At 38.9% G+C, this 18,563-nt stretch overlaps 1 protein-coding gene across 3 annotated transcripts in view; it reads left to right on the top strand.

Moving 5' to 3' along the window:
- NPHP1 (nephrocystin 1) overlaps positions 1 to 18,563 on the top strand; it is a 70,176-nt gene that overhangs the window by 31,683 nt on the left and 19,930 nt on the right. For 2 of the 3 annotated variants that reach the window (XM_010353232.2, XM_030921657.1), the window contains exons 8-14: positions 30 to 72; positions 1,622 to 1,709; positions 3,056 to 3,150; positions 4,492 to 4,620; positions 14,612 to 14,686; positions 16,829 to 16,939; positions 18,032 to 18,114. In XM_010353232.2, coding sequence (XP_010351534.1) covers positions 30 to 72; positions 1,622 to 1,709; positions 3,056 to 3,150; positions 4,492 to 4,620; positions 14,612 to 14,686; positions 16,829 to 16,939; positions 18,032 to 18,114 — 624 coding nt within the window. The remainder of the gene's footprint in view (positions 1 to 29; positions 73 to 1,621; positions 1,710 to 3,055; positions 3,151 to 4,491; positions 4,621 to 14,611; positions 14,687 to 16,828; positions 16,940 to 18,031; positions 18,115 to 18,563) is intronic. The other variant, XM_010353233.2, reaches the window with a different exon arrangement.

Below are 18,563 nucleotides of genomic sequence, written 5' to 3'. Positions count from 1 at the left end.
TGACTCACTTTGCTATTTTGTCTCCCCAGAACTGATTCCCGCCGGAGTGCTGTTCAAAAAGCGATCTCAGAGGTGGGTATCTTCTGTCTTATTAATGATGTCTTGTTTTGTTACCTAATGGCTCTGATGCAAAACAGGATGGAGACTGTGGAAGATAGCAATGGATCTGAAACGGGGTTCAGGACGTGGAATGTACAGAGCAGAGGATGTATATTTCTTTCTGGTTTCTAAGCCTGTGCTCCAAGTAACATTTCTCATTAGTTTTTTTTTGTACAAAAAGAATAGATAGTCTTATTCATGGTGTCACTTGAGGGCTTGGAAACATTCTCATTGATCCTGCTTTCCTGTCATTTGAGTGGAAACAGATGTTAAATTTTAATTACTATTTGAAAAATCCTGAAAGGCTTTAATAAAAAGTAAGAAATTGGCCAGGCATGGTGACTCACACCGGTAATCCCAACGTTTTGGGAAGCTGAAGCCGGAGGATCACTTGAGGCCAGGAATTCAAGACCAGCTTGAGCAACATAATGAGACCCTATCCTACAAAAAATAAGAAAAATTAGCCGGATGTGGTGGCTTGTGCCTGTAGTCCCAGCTACTCGGGAGGCTGAGGTGGGAGGATCGCATGAGCTTGGGAAGTCAAGGCTATAGTGAGCTGTGATTGTGCCACTGCACTCTAGAGCATGAGTGACAGAGCAAGACCCTGTCTAAAAAAAAAAAAAGTAATTAATTAAATTTTTTTAAAGGAAGAAATGATCTACAATTCTGTCATTAAAAAACATTACAGGCTGGGCACAGAGGCTTATGCCTGTAATCCCAACACTTTGGGAGGCCAAGGCAGGTGGATCACCTGGGGTCAGGAGTTCAAGACCAACCTGGTCAACACGGGAAACCTCGCCTCGACTAAAAATACAAAAATTAGCTGGGCGTGGTAGCGCATGCCTGTAGTCCCAGCTCCTGGAGAGGCTGAGGCAGAATTGCTTGAACCTGGGAGACGGAGGTTGCAGTGAGCCAAGAATACGCCACTATACTCCAGCCTGGGTGACAGAGCGAGACTCCATCTCAAAAAAAAAAAAAAAAAAAAAAAATTACGTAGCCAAATGAAAATTCTCCTCTTCAAACTCATAAGTAATCACCATTAACAATTTAGTAAGTATCCTTCCTGACCTTTTTCTTTACTTATTACGTATAAGTACATGCTTGTATGTATGAGGGTGTGTGTCTATGAGTTGTGTGTTATGTGTATACGAAAAGAATCCATTAATTCTTCAGTGTGTATGATTTGCCAATAGACATTAACTTACCTGTGAAATGGAAGCGCAGGGTGGAGCAGGACAGGAGCAGGGACATTTTGATAAGGGTTTACTTGAAGCAGCTGCTCCGGAACACAGAGCTCTGCACACTGGGCACCGTTTGGGGCTTAGGTCCTTAGGAGAGGCCAGGGTGCTGTGATGGCATCCTCTCAGGAATTTGGAGCCAAGTCGTATTATTCCTCCACTAAAGCCTGTGTGTTTATATTTTTCTTTTTTGGGTTATAGTTACTCTAGTAATAAAGAGAAAGTATTATAGAGATGCGGAAACATGACTGAAAACAAATCCATTTTGATGTTACTGTCTTCAGCAGATAAACACTGTTGATGTGTTAACCACGATGGGAGCTATTCCTGCAGGGTTCAGGCCTTCCACACTCTCGCAGCTTCTGGAGGAAGGTAACGTGTGCCTATCAGCCACTGCACTCTTTCAGCAAAGCGGTCAAGATCCACGTCTCATTTTTCTATCACAGGCAGAACACATTGTTGAAGATGTTGAGTCTCACATCTCTTTGGTGCTCATCTTTTCCTCATCTTTCCCATGACAGTGAAGAAAGATCCCTGATCCTATCAGAGGCCAGCGTGTTTACAACTCTGGATTCCAGCCGCTTTCTTTTTTTAAAAAAATGTGACTCCTTTAATTTTCAGTCCTTTCCTGTGTCTTTAGCTGACCCACCTTCCCCTCACTGGTTCATTCCCTTATCTGTGATATCAGCACACCTAATTCCTCCCACCTTTAAGGATCAGCCCCTTGAATCCTATCCAATTCTAGCCAAAACCTCCTTTTCTCTGATATTCTTCCAAGCAAGACTTTTCCAAAGAATTATCTCCATTTGGAATTTTCATTTTCCTTACTCATTCTTGGCTTTCCCTGTACTTGGCAACTTTTGTCTATAAGCTCATTTTAAAGAGGAATCATGCTGAGGGACAAGGAGTGTCCTGCATACCCTGAGTTGTTGAGTTGTCATGGAAGGGCTGCTTTGAGGTTGCCTCTGCTGGGAAGGTTCTTCGCAGCACTCCCTAAGTTCCCATCTTTTCATCCTTCAGGTCTCAGGGTCAATTCTGCCTTCCCAGAGATGCCTTCCTTGAGTAATGTGGGTTTCCCCTACTCCCATTCATGGGAACACCTTTATAGCTCTGAGTCCTCTAATACTTATTTTATTTATTTGCTTGTCTACTTATTTTCTAAAAAAAAAATTTTCTCCCATTCAACTGTAAACTATGGAGGGCAGGGGACATATCTCTGATTTATCTTTGTATATCTAGAACCTGGTGTTGTATCTGGCAAGAGTAGAAACTCAAAAATTATTTCTTGAATGGATAAATGATGTTATAATAAGTATTATTCATGACTAAAGCATGGAAGAAGAGCATAAAATGCTATTGGGTTAAGAAGTAAAACTAATGACTGTATTTTTTCTGAAGTCTCCAAAAAGTGCTTACAGATTTCTGCATTTTACAGAAATATTTGAATAAATCATTGTCATCATGGGGCATATTATTGGCCTAAAAGTCTTTCTTAAAGGTACTTTAAGATGATCTTTTATGTGTTTGTATCTGTAAGTTTCGTACTGTTGTTTTTATGCATAAATCTATATTGGTGCTTCTATTTTGGAAAGCAAGTTCTTAGTAAGCAGCGTGGCATTTTGGAAGTGCCTGTACTCTAGTTCATAGCATAACATTATGGATTTTTGATTTTGAGTTTCTTTCTTTGTAAGAAAATTAAGAAAAAATGATTTTTTCAGGGAATCAATTTCGAGCAAGTTACTTCCTACAACCAGAGCTCATGCCTTCACAACTGGCCTTCAGAGATCTGATGTGGGATGCTGCAGAAGGCACTGTAAGTATACTGACTATCAGTAAAACTGTAACTCTTCCAGATTTTGTCATGGTTGCAAGTAGACAACATGTGAATTGACTAATGCATTATGAAAAACAAAAAAAAAATGATTCTCTATGATAATTTTGAAATAGTGATATTTTTATAACTAAGGCAGAATTTGGACTTGCTACCTTGACTTTATCTTGTTTCTCTTTTCCATTGCATTCTTCTCTCATTGTTAGAAAGGAAATAATACTAGGTTTCTATCTTAATCACTCTTTGCCTCAATTTCTTCATCTGTAAAAATGGAGTAATAGTAATGCTTCCAACATAGAGTTATTTTGAAAATTATGTGTGTGAAGGGTTTTGAATAATGCCTGGCATATGAAAAGAACTCAGTAGATGTTAGCCAGTATTATCATTTATAGTAGTAGCAGTAGTAGTAGTATTTTTGAGACAGGTCTCCCTCTGTCACCCAGGCTGGAGTACAGTGGTGTGATCATGGCTCACTGTAGCCTCAAACTCCTGGGCTCAAGCGACCCTCCCACTTCAGCCTCCTGAGTAGCTGGGGCCACCGGCCTACACCACCATGCCCAGGTAATTTTTGTATTTTTGGTAAAGATGGGGTTTTGCCTCGTTGCCAGGCTGGTCTCAAACTCCTGAGCTCAAGCAATCTGCCCTCCTCTCCCTCCCAAAGTGCTAGGATTACAAGTGTGAGCCACCAGTCCCAGTCTAAGTTATGTAAATGAAAAGGCTTATGACTATAAAGCAAAATGTAAAGTTTAACTAATTGAAGCTGTTCTTAAAAGATAAAAAATCAGAATGCCAATTTATTTACTCATAATCTGAATTATACCTATGAAGTAGATCTTAATAAATATATCAAATAGTGCTTTCTCTCTGTTAAAACACCTATTAAGAAACTAAGGAACAATGTAGATAATTGCTTGGAATAAAAAATAGTGGGATAATCTTAATACCAGGTGGCATTGGTTTTATGCTGTGTTAGCCTTCTGCACTTACCCACATTCTGTGGGAGTGAACCTGGGGACTGGAATACAGTGATTCTATAGTCAGATCATATACATTTTACCTGCTAATATTTGTTGTTCCTTTCATCACAGTTTTTAAGTATTTAAGAAAAATGCAAATATTTCCAATGTAACTCTATGAAAACTTTACCTAAAATGACTGATTTTAATTTTCAATGAACAGAGTATTGAAATTTTTATTGTATATGTGTAAATTTTTTTCTTTTTTAAAAATTCTGTATACATTTTCATAAGCTGAATTTACAAAAGACAGATTTGTGTTAGAAATCATAAAAATAAACTTTTTTATAACTAATTTTTCTTTTAGATTAGATCAAGACCAAGTCGTATTTCATTGATTCTGACATTATGGAGCTGTAAAATGATTCCTCTTCCAGGAATGAGCATACAGGTTCTCAGCAGACATGTACGCCTCTGTCTATTTGATGGTAATAAGGTAAGCTTACTGAGAAGTAAATCAATTCATACTAGGATTATGGAGAAACATTTCCTTAGATTCTTTTCCATTCAACTTCTCCCCAATTCCTAAGAGAGTATTTTTTACCTAGTACCAAAGAAAAGTTTGAATGACTCTTTAAAAAATTCATTTTTTAAATGAGATACAGGTTAAACAGTACTTAGATGGAAATTTATATTTTTAATTGCATATATTAGAAAAAAAGATAAAAGATTTAAAGTCAGTGATCTAAACTAGCAAATCAAGAGGCTAGAAAAAGAAGAGTGAGTTAAACCTGAAGAAAGTAGGAAATAATACAGATAAGAGTAGAAATTAATGAAATAGAAAACAGATTAACCAAAGAGAAAATTTAAAAAAAGACAAAAGTTGATTCTTTGAAAACATTAATAAACTGAAAGATGCATAGTGAGACTATCAAGACATTTTTTAAAAAGTAAAAGAAAACAAACTATTAACATCTGATATGGAAATAGAGACATTATCACAGATCCTTCAGACATTAAGAGGCCAATAAGGAGATATTATAAACAGCTTTATACCAGTAAATTTGATAACATTGATGAAATAAATAAATTCCTGGAGAACCGTAATTTACTGAAACTGGCATAAGAAGAAATAGAAACTGTGAATAACCTCAGTTAGAGAAATTAAACCTATAACTTAAAAAAAATCTTCCCACAAAGAAAACTTCAGGCCTAGGTGGCTTCACTTGTGAATCTCTTCAAACATTTAAAGGAGAAATAATACCAATCTGATACAAATTCTTCTAAGGAACAGATGAAGGAGAAATGCTTCCCAACTTATTTCATAAGGCCAGAAAAAACATGACCCCAAAATACGACAAGACATTACAAGAAAGGAAAATTACCAGATAGTATCCTTCATAAATACAGAAAGTAAAATTCTAAACAAAATAGTATTAAATTGAATCTAGCAATATATAAAAAGAACATTATATCATGACCAATTGGGGTTTATTTCAGAAATTCAAATGTACATGCCTGGGTAGTCACATTTAACATTTGAAAATCAATCATTATAATTTGCCGTAAGAAAAATCATATGATCATCTTAAGAGATAAGGAAAAAGCATTTGACAAATTTCAACACCCATTTATGATTTTTGAAAAATTCTCTACAAACTAGGAATAGAAGGGAGATTCCTTAAATTGGTAAAATGCAACAAGAGAAAACCTAAAGCTAGCATTATCATACTTAACAGTGAAATACTGAACACTTGTTTCCTAAGACGAGGAACAGGTCAAAGATATCCAAAAAATAAAAAGATAACTCAGTTTTCTAAAGGGACAAAAGACTTGAATAGCCTTTTCAAAAAAGAAGTATCAAAAACCACTAGAAGTAAAAAAAGATACTCAACATGTAAGAAGCCCTCAGGGAAATGCAAATGAAAACCACAGTGAGAGAGACCGACCTATATGTTACATATAAGAAGCCCACCTTAAATATTATGCTGTAGGTGGCTTAAGAGAAAAGGATGGGAAAAGATATACCATTCAAAAGATATTAATATCAGACAAAGTAGACTTTAGGCACTACATGGCGATAAAAGAGATGGTTCACCAAGAAGACATAGTAATCATAAGTTGGTACATACCTAACATCCGAAATTTAACGTACATGAAATAAAAATGGTTAGAACTGAAAAGAGAAATCGGCAAAGTCACAATTATAGTTGGGGCTTCCGTTATAGTTGGAGAATTTAACACTTCTCTCTTGGTAATATAGGACAAGCAGACAGAAAATTAGTAAGGATGTAAGAGAACTGTATAACATATCAACAAACTGGATTAGATTGATATTCACATAACACTTCACCTCAAAATAGTAAAATACACATTCTCTTAAGTACATATGGAATAATCACCAAGATAGACAGTCCTGGGTCAGAAAACAAACCTAGACAAATTTAAAAGAATTGGAATCATATAATACACAGTCCTTGATCACATGAAATTAAATTTGAAATCAGTAACAAAAATAAATGGAAAAATACTTAAATACTTGGAAATTTAAATTCTTCTAAATAATCAAAGGGTTAAAAGCAAATTTCCTGGGAAATTAGAAAATATTTTGAAATGAACAAAAAATGAAAATGCAACATATAATTTGTGGGATGTTAGCTAAAGCATTGCTTAGAGGGACATTTATAGCACTAGATGCTTACATTAGAAAAGAATTCTCAAATCTACAGTCAAAGCTCCTTCCTGAGAAGACAGTGCTGCTTGAGCTGATAACAGTCAATGTGAGATTGAATGAGTTAATGTAAGGAAAGTTATCAGAATGATGTAATACATAGAAAGAACATAGTAGGTGCTTTCAAAGAGTGTCTGGGTGAGAGGTGGTGATGTTAACTTAGAGAGGTAGAGGTGGAGATGAGAGATGTGGATAAAGATATTTGGGAGTAAAAATCAACAGAGCTTGGTGATGGATTGGATATGCAGGAAAGAGGGGGAGTGAGATATAGGCATGATACCTAGTCTCTGACTTCCGCATCTGTATGGATGGTGGCAACATTCAATGAGATGGGGAACACTGGAAGAGGACCAGGTTTGGAGGAGTTGACATGAGCTTGGTTTTGCTCAGGCTGAGTATACTGCAAAGCCCCAGCATGAAGAAAGTGCCTTTATTTCATCTGAACTTGGGGTAAATAAATGAACTTATGTTATGATGGTGATCCTCCCTCACTTCTATAATACTCTCTGCACAAAATCACTGCCACAAAGGAGCCAGTAGGTGTCCTCAGTGACCAAGAGCTGAATTGCTTTCTGTTTCATACATCTGGTTTGATACGTTTTCCTGTACCTCTCCGTGTTCTCTTATATAAGAACATAAAAAGGAATGGAATTTTATTTTGAATAATATATCAAAATAATGAAATTTACTTTATGAAAGAAATTTATGTGAGATTTCCAAATTGAGAGTTATGGAACATATTTAATAGCTGCACAGATACTCATGCTGCTTATGTAGGAGTGCTTCTAAATCTAAACCTAGTTATGAATAAAAAGCATTGGGCTGGGCGCGGTGGCTCACGCCTATAATCCCGGCACTTTGGGAGGCCGAGGCGGGCAGAGCACAAGGTCAAGAGATTGAGACCATCCTGGCCAACATTATGGAACCCCATCTCTACTGAAAATACAAAAATTAGCTGGACGTGGTGGTGTGTACCTGTAGTCCCGGCTACTTGGGAGGCTGAGGCAGGAGAATCACTTGCACCCAGGAGGCAGAGGTTACAGTGAGCCAAGATTGCACCACTGCACTCCAGCCTGGCGACAGAGTGAGACTCTGTGTCAAAAAAAAAAAAAAAACAAAACCAAAAACCAAAACATGCATACACACACACACACACACACACACACACACACACACACAAAACCAAACGCATTATTGCTAAAACTAACTAATGAGACACAACTTCCAGTAATGTTTGAGTCAGCTCCTCTTGGACCACCCCACCCAGAGATAGCAACTGTAAACTCTGGGCAAAATAAAAAGCAACTACCTGAATGCAGAGCATTCAGAAGCAGGCAGACAGTGGAGAGGAGCCTCAAGTCTTTAGTCTACTGATTTATTTTTTTCTCTTTGTTTTCTGTCTTTTTTGTTTGTCTCTTTTCTTTTTCCTATCTTTCTGTATCAGTTTGTTCTCGCACTGCTGATAAAGACGTACCTAAGACAGGGCGATTTACAAAAGAAAGATTTATTGGACTTACAGTTCCACATGGCTGAGGAGGTCTCACAGTCATGGCAGAAGGTGAAAGGCACATCTCACATGGCGGCAGACAAGAGAAGAGAGCTTGTGCAGGGAAAGCTCCCATTTTTAAAACCATCAGATCTCATGAGAGTCATTCATCATCATGAGAACAGTGCAAGAAAGACCTGCCCCCATGGTGGCATGTGCCTATAATCCCAGCTACTCAGGAGGCTGAGGCAGGAGAATTGCTTGAACCAGGACCCAGGAGGTGGAGGTTGCAGTGAGCCAAGATCACGTCACTACACTCCAGCCTGGGCTACAGGGCTACAGACTGAGACTCTGTCTCAAAAAAAAAAAAAAAAAAAGGAAAGACCTGCCCCCATAATTCAGTCACCTCTTACTGGTTTCCTCCCATGACATGTGAGAATTGAGGGAGTTATAAGTCAAGGTGAGATTTGAGTGGGGACACAGCCAAACCATATCATTGCTCCCCTGGTCCCTCCCAAATCTCGTGTCCTCACATTTCAAAACCAATCATGCCTTCTCAACAGTCCCCCAAAGTCTTAACTCATTTCAGTATTAACTCAAAGTTCACAGTCCCAACATCTCATCTAAGACAAGGCAAGTCCTTTCTGCCTATGAGCCTGTGAAATCAAAAGCAAGCTAGTTACTTTCCAGATACAATGGAGGTACAGGCATTGGGTAAATGCAGCCATTCCAAATGGGATAAACTGGCCAAAACAAAGGGGCAGCAGGCCCCATGCAAGTTCGAAATCCTGCCAGACAGTCAAATCTTAAAGCTCCAAAATGATCTCCTTTGACTCTATGTCTCATATCCAGGTCACACTGATGTAAGAGGTGGGTTCACATGGTCTTGGGCAGCTCAGCCCCTGTTGTTTTGCAGGGTATAACCGCACTCCTGGCTGCTTTCATGGACTGGCACTGAGTGTCTACGGCTTTTGCAGCAGCATGGTGCAAGCTGTCGGTGGCGCTACTGTTCTGGGGTCTGGAGGACAGTGGCCCTCTTCTCACAGCTCCACTAGGTGGTGCCCCAGTAGGGACTCTGTGTGAGGGGTCTTCAACACATTTTCCTTTCGCACTGCCCTAGCAGAGGTTCTCCATGAGAGCCCCACCCCTGCAGCAAACTTATGCCTTGACATTCAGACATATCATACATCCTCTAGAAATCAAGGCGGAGGTTCCCAAACCTCAATTCTTAACTTCTGGGCACCTGAAGGCTCAACACCATGTGGAAGCTGCCAAGGGTTGGGGCTTGCACCCTCTGAAGCCACAGCCTGAGCTGTATCTTGGCCACTTTTAGTCACAGCTGGAGTGGCTGGGACGTAGGGCACCAAGTCCCTGGACAACACACAGCATGGGGACCCTGGGCCTGGCCCATGAAACCCTTTTTGCCTCCTAGGCCTCCTGGCCTGTGATGGGAAGGGCTACTGTGAAGACCTCTGACATCCTCTGGAGACATTTTTCACATTGTCTTGGGGAGTAACATTTGGCTCCTCGTTACCTATGCAAATTTCTGCAGCCAGCTTGAATTTCTCCTCAGAAAATGTGATTTTCTTTTCTATCGCATTGTCAGGCTGCAAACTTTCCAAACCTTTCTATGCTCCACTTCTCTTATGAAACTGAATGCTTTAACAGCACCCAAGTGATCTCTTGAGTGCTTTGCTGCTTAGAAATTTCTTCCAACAGATACCCGAAATCATCTCTCTCAAGTTCAAAGTTCTATAGATCTCTAGGGCAGGGGCAAAATGCCACCGGTCTCTTCACTAAAACATAACAAGAGTCACCTTTTCTCCAGTGCCCAACAAGTTCCTCATCTCCGTTGGAGACTACCTCAGCCTGGACCTTATTGTTCATATCACTATTAGCATTTTTGTCAAAAAGCCATTCAACAAGTCTCTAGGAGATTCCAAACTTTCCCACATTTTCCTGTCTTCTTCTGAGCCCTCCAAACTGTTCCAGCCTCTGCCTGTTACCCAGTTCCAAAGTTGCTTCCACATTTTCGGGTATCTTTTCACCAACACCCTACTCCTGGTACCAATTTACTGTATTAGTTCATTCTCATACTGCTGATAAAGACATACCCGAGTCTGGGCAATTTACAAAAGAAAGAGGTTTATTGGACTTACGGTTCCACGTATCTGAGGAAGCCTCACAATCATGGTGGAAGGTGAATGGCACATCTCATATGGTGGCAGACAAGAGAAGAGAGCTTGTGCAGGGAAAACTCCCAGTTTTAAAATCATCAGATCTTGTGAGAGTCATTCACTATCACAAGAACAGTGCAGGAAAGACCCATCCCCATAATTCAGTCACCCCCACTGAGTTCTCCCATGACATGTGAGAATTGTGGGAGTTACAATTCAAGATGAGATTTGGGTGGGGATACAGCCAAACCTATCACTTCCTGAGTGTTACTTGAGCATTTTTTTTTTTTTTTGAGACGGAGTTTTGCTTTTGTCACCCAGGCTGGAGTGCAATGGCGCAATCTCAGTTCACAGCAACCTCTGCCTCCTGGTTTAAGCACTTCTCCTGCCTCACCCTCTCTAGTCGCTGAGATTACAGGCACTTGCTACCACACGCAGCTAATTTTTTGTATTTTTAGTAGAGATGGGGTTTCACCATGTTGGCCAGGCTAGTCTTGAACTACTGACCTCAGGTAATCCACCTGCCTCGGCCTCCCAAAGTGCTGAGATTACAATTGTGAGCCGCCACACCTGCCCGACTTGAACATTTTTTCCAACTCCATTCTGAATTATCTGTAGTGTTGATGAGTGTATCTTTTTGGCTAGATTCCTTAGTGGTTGCTCTAGGTATTAATTTTATACATGCGTAACTTACCGCAGTCTACTAGTGTTAACATTCCAGTTGGAGTGATGTATAAACCTTACCTTCCTTTGGTTCTTTATCTTCCCTAGCTTGTAATATAGTTGTCTTAAATATTTCCTCTACATACATTGAGAATCATATCACATAGCACCAAACATAATTTGGAAAACCTGAAAGAAGATCCATAATATTTACCTATATTTTTACTATTTCCGTTGTTTATTCTTTCTTCCTGATGTTCTAAGAGTCTTCTTTTTATCATGTCCTATTTAGAGAATCTCTTTTAACCATTCTTTTAGGGCAGGTCTGCTGGTGACAGATTTTTAGACTTTATCTGAGGTTGTCCCTGTTTCCTCTTCATTCCAAAAGGATATTTTAATTAGATAGAGAATTCTGAGTTGACAGTTATTTTTGTTTGACACTTGAAAACTATTGTGTCATTTCTTTCTGTTCTCCGTGCCTTCTAATGAGAAATTCATCATCATTCAAATAGTTTTTTTTCCTGTTGGCTAACCTAAATGTTGTTTCTTACTGTTTTCAAGGTGTTTTCATTATGTTCAGTTTTCAGAAGTTTATGGTGTATCTGGCGTGAATTTTTTCGGTTTACCCTGCTTGGGGTTTGCTCAGCTTCTTCATTCTATAGGTTTATGTCTTTTACCAAATTTGGGGATTTTTTTTCAGCCATTATTTTCTCAAATACCTTTGCAACTCCACTTATTTCTTCCAGTGCTTTTTCCCTCTATCTAGTAGTGTTGTGGTTTTTATTAACGGTACCTCACTCGCCTCTCCCAACCCCAGTTCAGAACCAGATCTTGAAGTCGAGTTTAGAGTCCTTGATCTAAGATGATGTCAGATATGTCACTGATCCATTAAAAGGCCCACTTGTTGACATGGTTCTGATCCTGGTGTCATGGCTATGTCTTTGTCCTCCTACTTGCTTAGGCTCACTACTTTTTATGAGAAGGAGGGGCAACTTTTTTTTTTTTTTTTTTTTAAACCCTACTGGCTTCCAGCAGCAGTAAAGCAATATCTATTTCTCTATTATGGAGTGAGTACCTTCAGCCTATATAACATACAAATCCAGCCCCTTGCTACCACCTGCTCCTTCTGGACTCAGAGCCCAGGAAACCTCTGGTTTTAGTCTCACCTTACTCTTCTATCTTCTATTTGTGGTCCATTGACATATTCATCTTACTTTTGGGTATTACTCTGTCTTTTTAACTATCACTGCTTCATTGCTTCATATATGGAGCAGAATGGCTATGTTGAAGCATAAACTGGTTGAGAAGTTCTTGTACATTTTGTCACCCAGGCTGGAGTGCAATGGCGCAATCTATTTAAAAAAAAAAAAAAAAAATAGAGACAAGGTTTCACGATGCTGCCCAAACTGGTCCCAAACTCCTGAGCTCAAGCAATCTCCCTGCCGTAGCCTCTCAAGTAGTTAGACTACAGGCACGAGCCACTGCACCTAGCCCCTCTTGTGTTTTTAATGCAGTTTCCTGAACAAAATATCTCTAAATTATTTTGACTCTTCATTTCTTCATTATTTGGGTCTGGTTTTGTACAGAAAGCAGTGTGATTCTAAGCCAGTCATTCACCCTCTGTGGCTGCAGTTTTCTGAAATGCATAATGAGATGGTTGGACTAAGTCCTTTTTAGTTCTTAGAGTCAATATGTCAAGAAAGATATAAAATTATCAAACAGAAGAAGTTACTTTTGATTCTGAACTTCAAAATTAGGATTCTCCCAATTGAAAAAATAAAAGCAGAGATAGTATAGGATTTCAATTTTGATTATAACAAAGGACTTCTTGGCCATTAGAAGTAGAAATCATTTCTTAAAAAACGAAGAAGAGCCTTAGAATAAATAATATTCTGTCTTACAGTAATCACAAGGTAGTAATTACAAGGAGTTTGTATTCCAAGAGTCCGGGTGGTAAATATACATAATTTCAGAAAAAGTTTACACAAGTATATATTAGTAATTGAAGGAAGTGGGATTTTATTAATGTGGAAGACAATTCAGCTGCCCATAAAATACTCCTATATTCCCACTGCTGGGGATGTGGAATACAGTGAGTTGAATTTGACCTAATGTAACACATTTGGGATTATTTTAAATTATTATTTTAAAGCTTTGTTTTGGAAGTATTATACTAGAATATTTTCATCTAAAATAAAAATTATCTATTATCCATTCCTTTGGAAGATGTTAATTTTGGCCATAGCATTTTAGCATTTGAATTCTTCATTCCATAAAGTTTTGTTCCCATTGTGTTTCATTGTTTTATGTAAATTTTATGGTGAACTTCTTGCATAGAGCATTTTATAAGAGATTGAATTTCAAGAAAAATATAATTTATGGGCCTAGAGATCTTGAGGAAAAAAATGTAACTGTATCGGAACTCTTAGGATTATCTGTCTTAGTGACAGAGTAAATGAACTGCCTATGAAATGCTTGTATGGGTCACATGTTTGTTTGTTTTTTTTTCTTGAGATTGAATCTCACTCCATTGCCCAGGTGGAGTGCAGTGGTGTGGTACCAGCTCACTGCAACCTCCGTCTCCCAGGTTCCAGGGCTTCTCATGCCTCAGCCTCCCGAGTAGCTGGAATTACAGGTGCACACCACCATGCCCAGCTGATTTTTGTATTTTTAGTAGAGACAGGGTTTCATCATGTTGGCCAGGCTGGTCTCAAACTCCCAAATTCATGTAATCCACCTGCCTCAACCTCCCAAAGTGCTGGGATTACAGTCATGAGCCACTGTGCTCAACCAGGTCACATCTTTTCTTTTAAAAGACCATTTTTTTTTGCTGGGTGCGATGGCTAATGCCTATAATCCCAGCACTTTGGGAGGCCGAGGCAGGCAAATCACCTCAGGTCAGGAGTTCGAGAGCATCCTGACCAACATGGTGAAACCCCGTCTCTACTAAAGCTACAAAAATTAGCTGGGCGTGGTGGCAGGGACCTGTAATCTCAACTACTTGGGAGGCTGAGGCAGGAGAATGGCTTGTACCTGGGAGGCGGAGGTTGCAGTGAGCCAAGATCATGCCACTGCATTCCAGCCTAGGCAACAGAGCGAGACTCCCTCTCTAAACAAGTAAATAAATAAGATAAATAAAAAGCCATTTTTACCCAAAATTTCAATTGCTTTTCTGGTAAACCTATCTTAGATATTAAGGAGTTCACTTAATATAATTTATTACTAGCATAGGAGTCCAACTCTGATTTCATTTATGTCATACCTGATATAAAAAGAAAAACATTACAGAATTGCATGAAGTAAAAAGTGAAAGTTCTCCCCTTGCCATCTTCCTCACTCAGTGTAGCCACTGTTAACTCTTTGGGACATGGAAGTGGTGATGTTTCAAAGAGCTTTTTAAATGATTTCAAAAGGGAAAATCTCATTTCAGGTTCTGAGCAACATTCATACAGTCAGAGCCACATGGCAATCTAAAAAGCCCCAAACATGGACCTTTTCTTCCCAGGTAAGTAATCTGCTGAATGAGTGGAGTGCATTTCAAAGTAGAACATATTCATATTTCTATAAATAGCACAGAATATGTGGGGACAGATAAAAATCTTTATATTTGGTGTTCTTTGAGGACATTGATAAAAATTACTCATGTTTCTGACTCACCGATGTTATAATTCCTATGAATCATCCCATTCAATCAGTTTCAGGGTTCATTTTTAGAAAATTCTCGTTTGATGAAAAATGAAAACATAAAGATAACATTTAGGAAGTGGGGTGTTTTTCAAAGATGAAATCTTCCAACTGTGGTAATAAAAGCTGTGCTTTCTTCAGATAATGTCAGGGATGACGCCTAAGGGACTGCTACATTACACCCACATACTGTCAAGACTGGAATGGCGTTAGGTGGGTTTAAACCACTAAGTCAGCATTGCATAGATGTAGGGAGGACAAAGATGTCTTCATGTTGTTTTTATAATATCAATTGTCTATATTTTATTTTACGTACTTTCGTCTACCTCCAAGGTCTCATTAATTCAGTATTTACTTCCTTCCCACAGCTAACTCCCTTGTATAACTGCATCCTAAAACCCTTAGTTACCTTCCCTCTTATTGCATCAAAAGATCTTAAGGCAAGATGGAGGTCCAATGAGAGGACTCAGGGTGTGGATGAGGCCAGCCACCTCAATTGTGTGCTGTGCCTGTCCACACTTGTTGAGAGCACACCTCCTAAAACTCCATCTTGATCTTCTTAGCACCCTTCCTCCAGTGAGAAGCACAGTTTCTCTTTTGGCACAGTACTTCACAATTCTGTCATTACATCTCTGTGTATGTTAAGTATTTAGGGTAGAATTTTTAAATATTTTTCCTGGGGTAGAAAGAAGAACTGTTGGGAGTATGTGTTATTCTGTTGAATGAAATTAAATATCTATTACATGCAAGCATTTTTTCCTAGGCATGTGGAAACATTTTCATGCCAGTGGAGTTCTTATTCCAGCAAAATTAGTAGGGGAAAATACATACATGAAGAAAAACAATACCATCTATTTTTGGAACCCTAACTGTGTGTAGGCCCTGTGCCAGGCTCTTATGTACATTACCTTATTTAATCAGAGTAGCCATGTGGGGTGAGTACTGTTGGTAACTACCACTCAGGCAGATTGTAATGGTTTTGGAGCTCCAGGTGCTTTGGAAGCACACAGGAGGGTAAAGTTAATTCTAGTCCTTTGGCTCAGGGAAAATTTTCTAGAAGAGAAACTAGATCTTGAAGGATGGATAGATTTTACAGGCAAGAAGGGAGGGATACGGTTGTCTGGGGAAAGGGAATTGAATGAGCAAAAGAGAAGAGAAATGAAAATTCAGAAGGCACACATCAGGAAAGTTGAGCAAATATGTGTAGTAAGTCTTGAATTTTTGTTCTGTTTACAAAGAACAGTGGTTGATATAAATATCTTATAATGTCTATAAACTATTATTTGTAACACCTCTGGAGACCTAGGCACAGTACTATTAGCCTCTACTCTAAACAAAGGATAAGCGAAGGTAAAGGTATTTTGCCTTTAAAAGAGAAGTTAAATTTTTAAAATTTATAATAATTGGCACAGATGAATTCAGTCCATCTGCTTTTTGTTTTCTTAAGACTTTTATTATAATGCAAAGGCATAAATTATTTACTAACAAATAGGGCTGAAACCCTGTGTTAAGCCATTCTTGCATTGCTATAAAGAAATGCTTCAGGCTGGTTAATTTATAAAGAAAAGAGGTTTAATTGGCTCATGGTTCTGCAGACAGTACAGGAAGCATGGCGCAGGCATCTGCTCAGCTTCTAGGGAGGCCTCAGGAAGCTTCCAATCATGGCAGAAGGTGAAGGGAGAGCAGGCATCTCACGTGACAGTGCAAGAGCAAGAAGGAGGAAGGAGGTGCCACACACTTAAAAAAACTGATCTCCTGAGAACAAACTCACTATGGTGAGGACAGTACCAAACCATGAGGGATCTGCCCCCGTGACCCAGACACCTCCCACCAGACCTCACCTTCAACATTGTGATTACAATTCAACATGAAATTTGGTGGGGACATTTGTTCAAACCATGTCAAACCCCCTTCCTCCCATTTTTTATTTTTATCAATAACTGTAATTTCTTTATCATTTCAGGTTAGTCGCATCTTGCCATGTTTGCTTGATGGTGATTGCTTTATCAGGTCCAATTCTGCATCTCCAGATATTGGAATATTATTTGAACTTGGAATTTCTTATATTCGCAATGTATGTCTGTTGAAAGATAAGGCTTTCTAATGTATCAGTTAAAAGGGAAGGTTAAAAAATGTGTCTGTTGACAAAGAAATCCTTGGGGTCTTTATGTATAATAGAATTTTAATCCCTTGAGGAATGAGAATGCTAGTGATTCTAATTTTATGTGTGCTGATTTGTTTTCATAGCATTTAAAATAAAAGAGTATTTATTCACATTTATAGCTTGAGTGAACTCCAGTGCTTTTAAAGAATAAAAATTCAAAAAGGATGGAACTTTGCAGAAAGTGATAAAAGATGCTCGCTGGCATCCCAGTCCCATGGTTCACCTCTGTCCTCCAGGAGCAGAGTATACTTAGCCTTGTAACTAAGGTTTCTAATTAAGGGACTTGGCAGAGTAGTGACTTTTATAAAGCGAACACCAGGAATTTGGGTTAACTTATGTCATATAAACTACTGAACCAGTGGGTGCAGCTCTGTGCTAGCAACTAAATGTTTCCACATACTAATAATAGCTTGATAGGTATAGTATAGGTACTTGACCTCATGGTAACCCAGAGAGCATTATAGAGATGTTACACTGATGGTATTACACTGTCCATTCATTTGTTTAAGGCAAATTCATCTATATGTATTGTGGAGGGGGTAGGACTGGGGAAAGGAGCAGGCCCCCCAAAGGAAGCCTTGGGGGCCTCTAGCAACTGACAGTGGGGGTAAAATTCCAAGCAGAAAAGCCCTTGAATGATTAATATCTGCATTCTGTCAGTGAAACAAAGGTTCATAATCCCATGTAGTACTGATGTGATTTGAGATCACTCCACAAAATGCTTATATCAGTCAAGAGACAGTGGCAACAGTTGCCACATCATTGGTTTAAGGGATTTTCGCGAGCAATTTTGACAAAATATGATTGTCACTTGATATACTGCCTTTAATATCTGACCTGCAGGCAAAATGGGACTCTACTATGTTTCATTTTGTTTTCTTATGAAGAACTTTTTAGTTCTAAAGGTGAATACTTATTTTGTTCCTTTAAAAGGACTTGGTATGTGCTTATAAATTTGACGAGTTCAGACCTTAAGTTTCATATACTTGTCTTATTTTCTAGTCAACTGGAGAAAGAGGAGAGTTAAGTTGTGGCTGGGTGTTTCTTAAACTTTTTGATGCCAGTGGAGTTCCTATTCCAGCAAAGTAAGTTGGCTATGTATTCCTAACGAATGAATACTTCTGTAACAATTCATTTTTTAGACTCTAGAGACCTCAGGTTTGTTCTGTGAGCATGCCAATCACTTTTGGGGAGAGGGCCTTTTATGTTGACTTTAGTGTTGTTTAGGCAGTGTATGGAAACAGCATGCACAATCTCATCCTCAGGAGGAAGAAATGACTCCTAGGGAAGAGGTAGTTTAAAAGACGGTTGCACTAGCTGTCTGCTGAGAATATTCTTTCAGTAATTTCCTATGGTATTAACACATTTCACCATGCTGAAAATAGAGCCTAGTTGTCTCCAAAAAGTGGGAAAGTTAAGTCCAGAGTCCAGAGGTCCTCTGTGAGTCTCTACCCTTCCTCTGTAGGTGGGACATTGAAATCATAGTGGCAACCACAGTAAATGATTTAAACTTTAAGATCAAAAGGCAGACTGG

This window comes from Rhinopithecus roxellana, chromosome 17 (genome assembly GCF_007565055.1).
Source record: "Rhinopithecus roxellana isolate Shanxi Qingling chromosome 17, ASM756505v1, whole genome shotgun sequence".
Lineage (NCBI taxonomy): Eukaryota > Metazoa > Chordata > Mammalia > Primates > Cercopithecidae > Rhinopithecus > Rhinopithecus roxellana.
The sequence above is the reverse complement of the archived record's forward strand: the minus strand, read 5'-3'. Positions and strand labels throughout refer to the sequence as shown.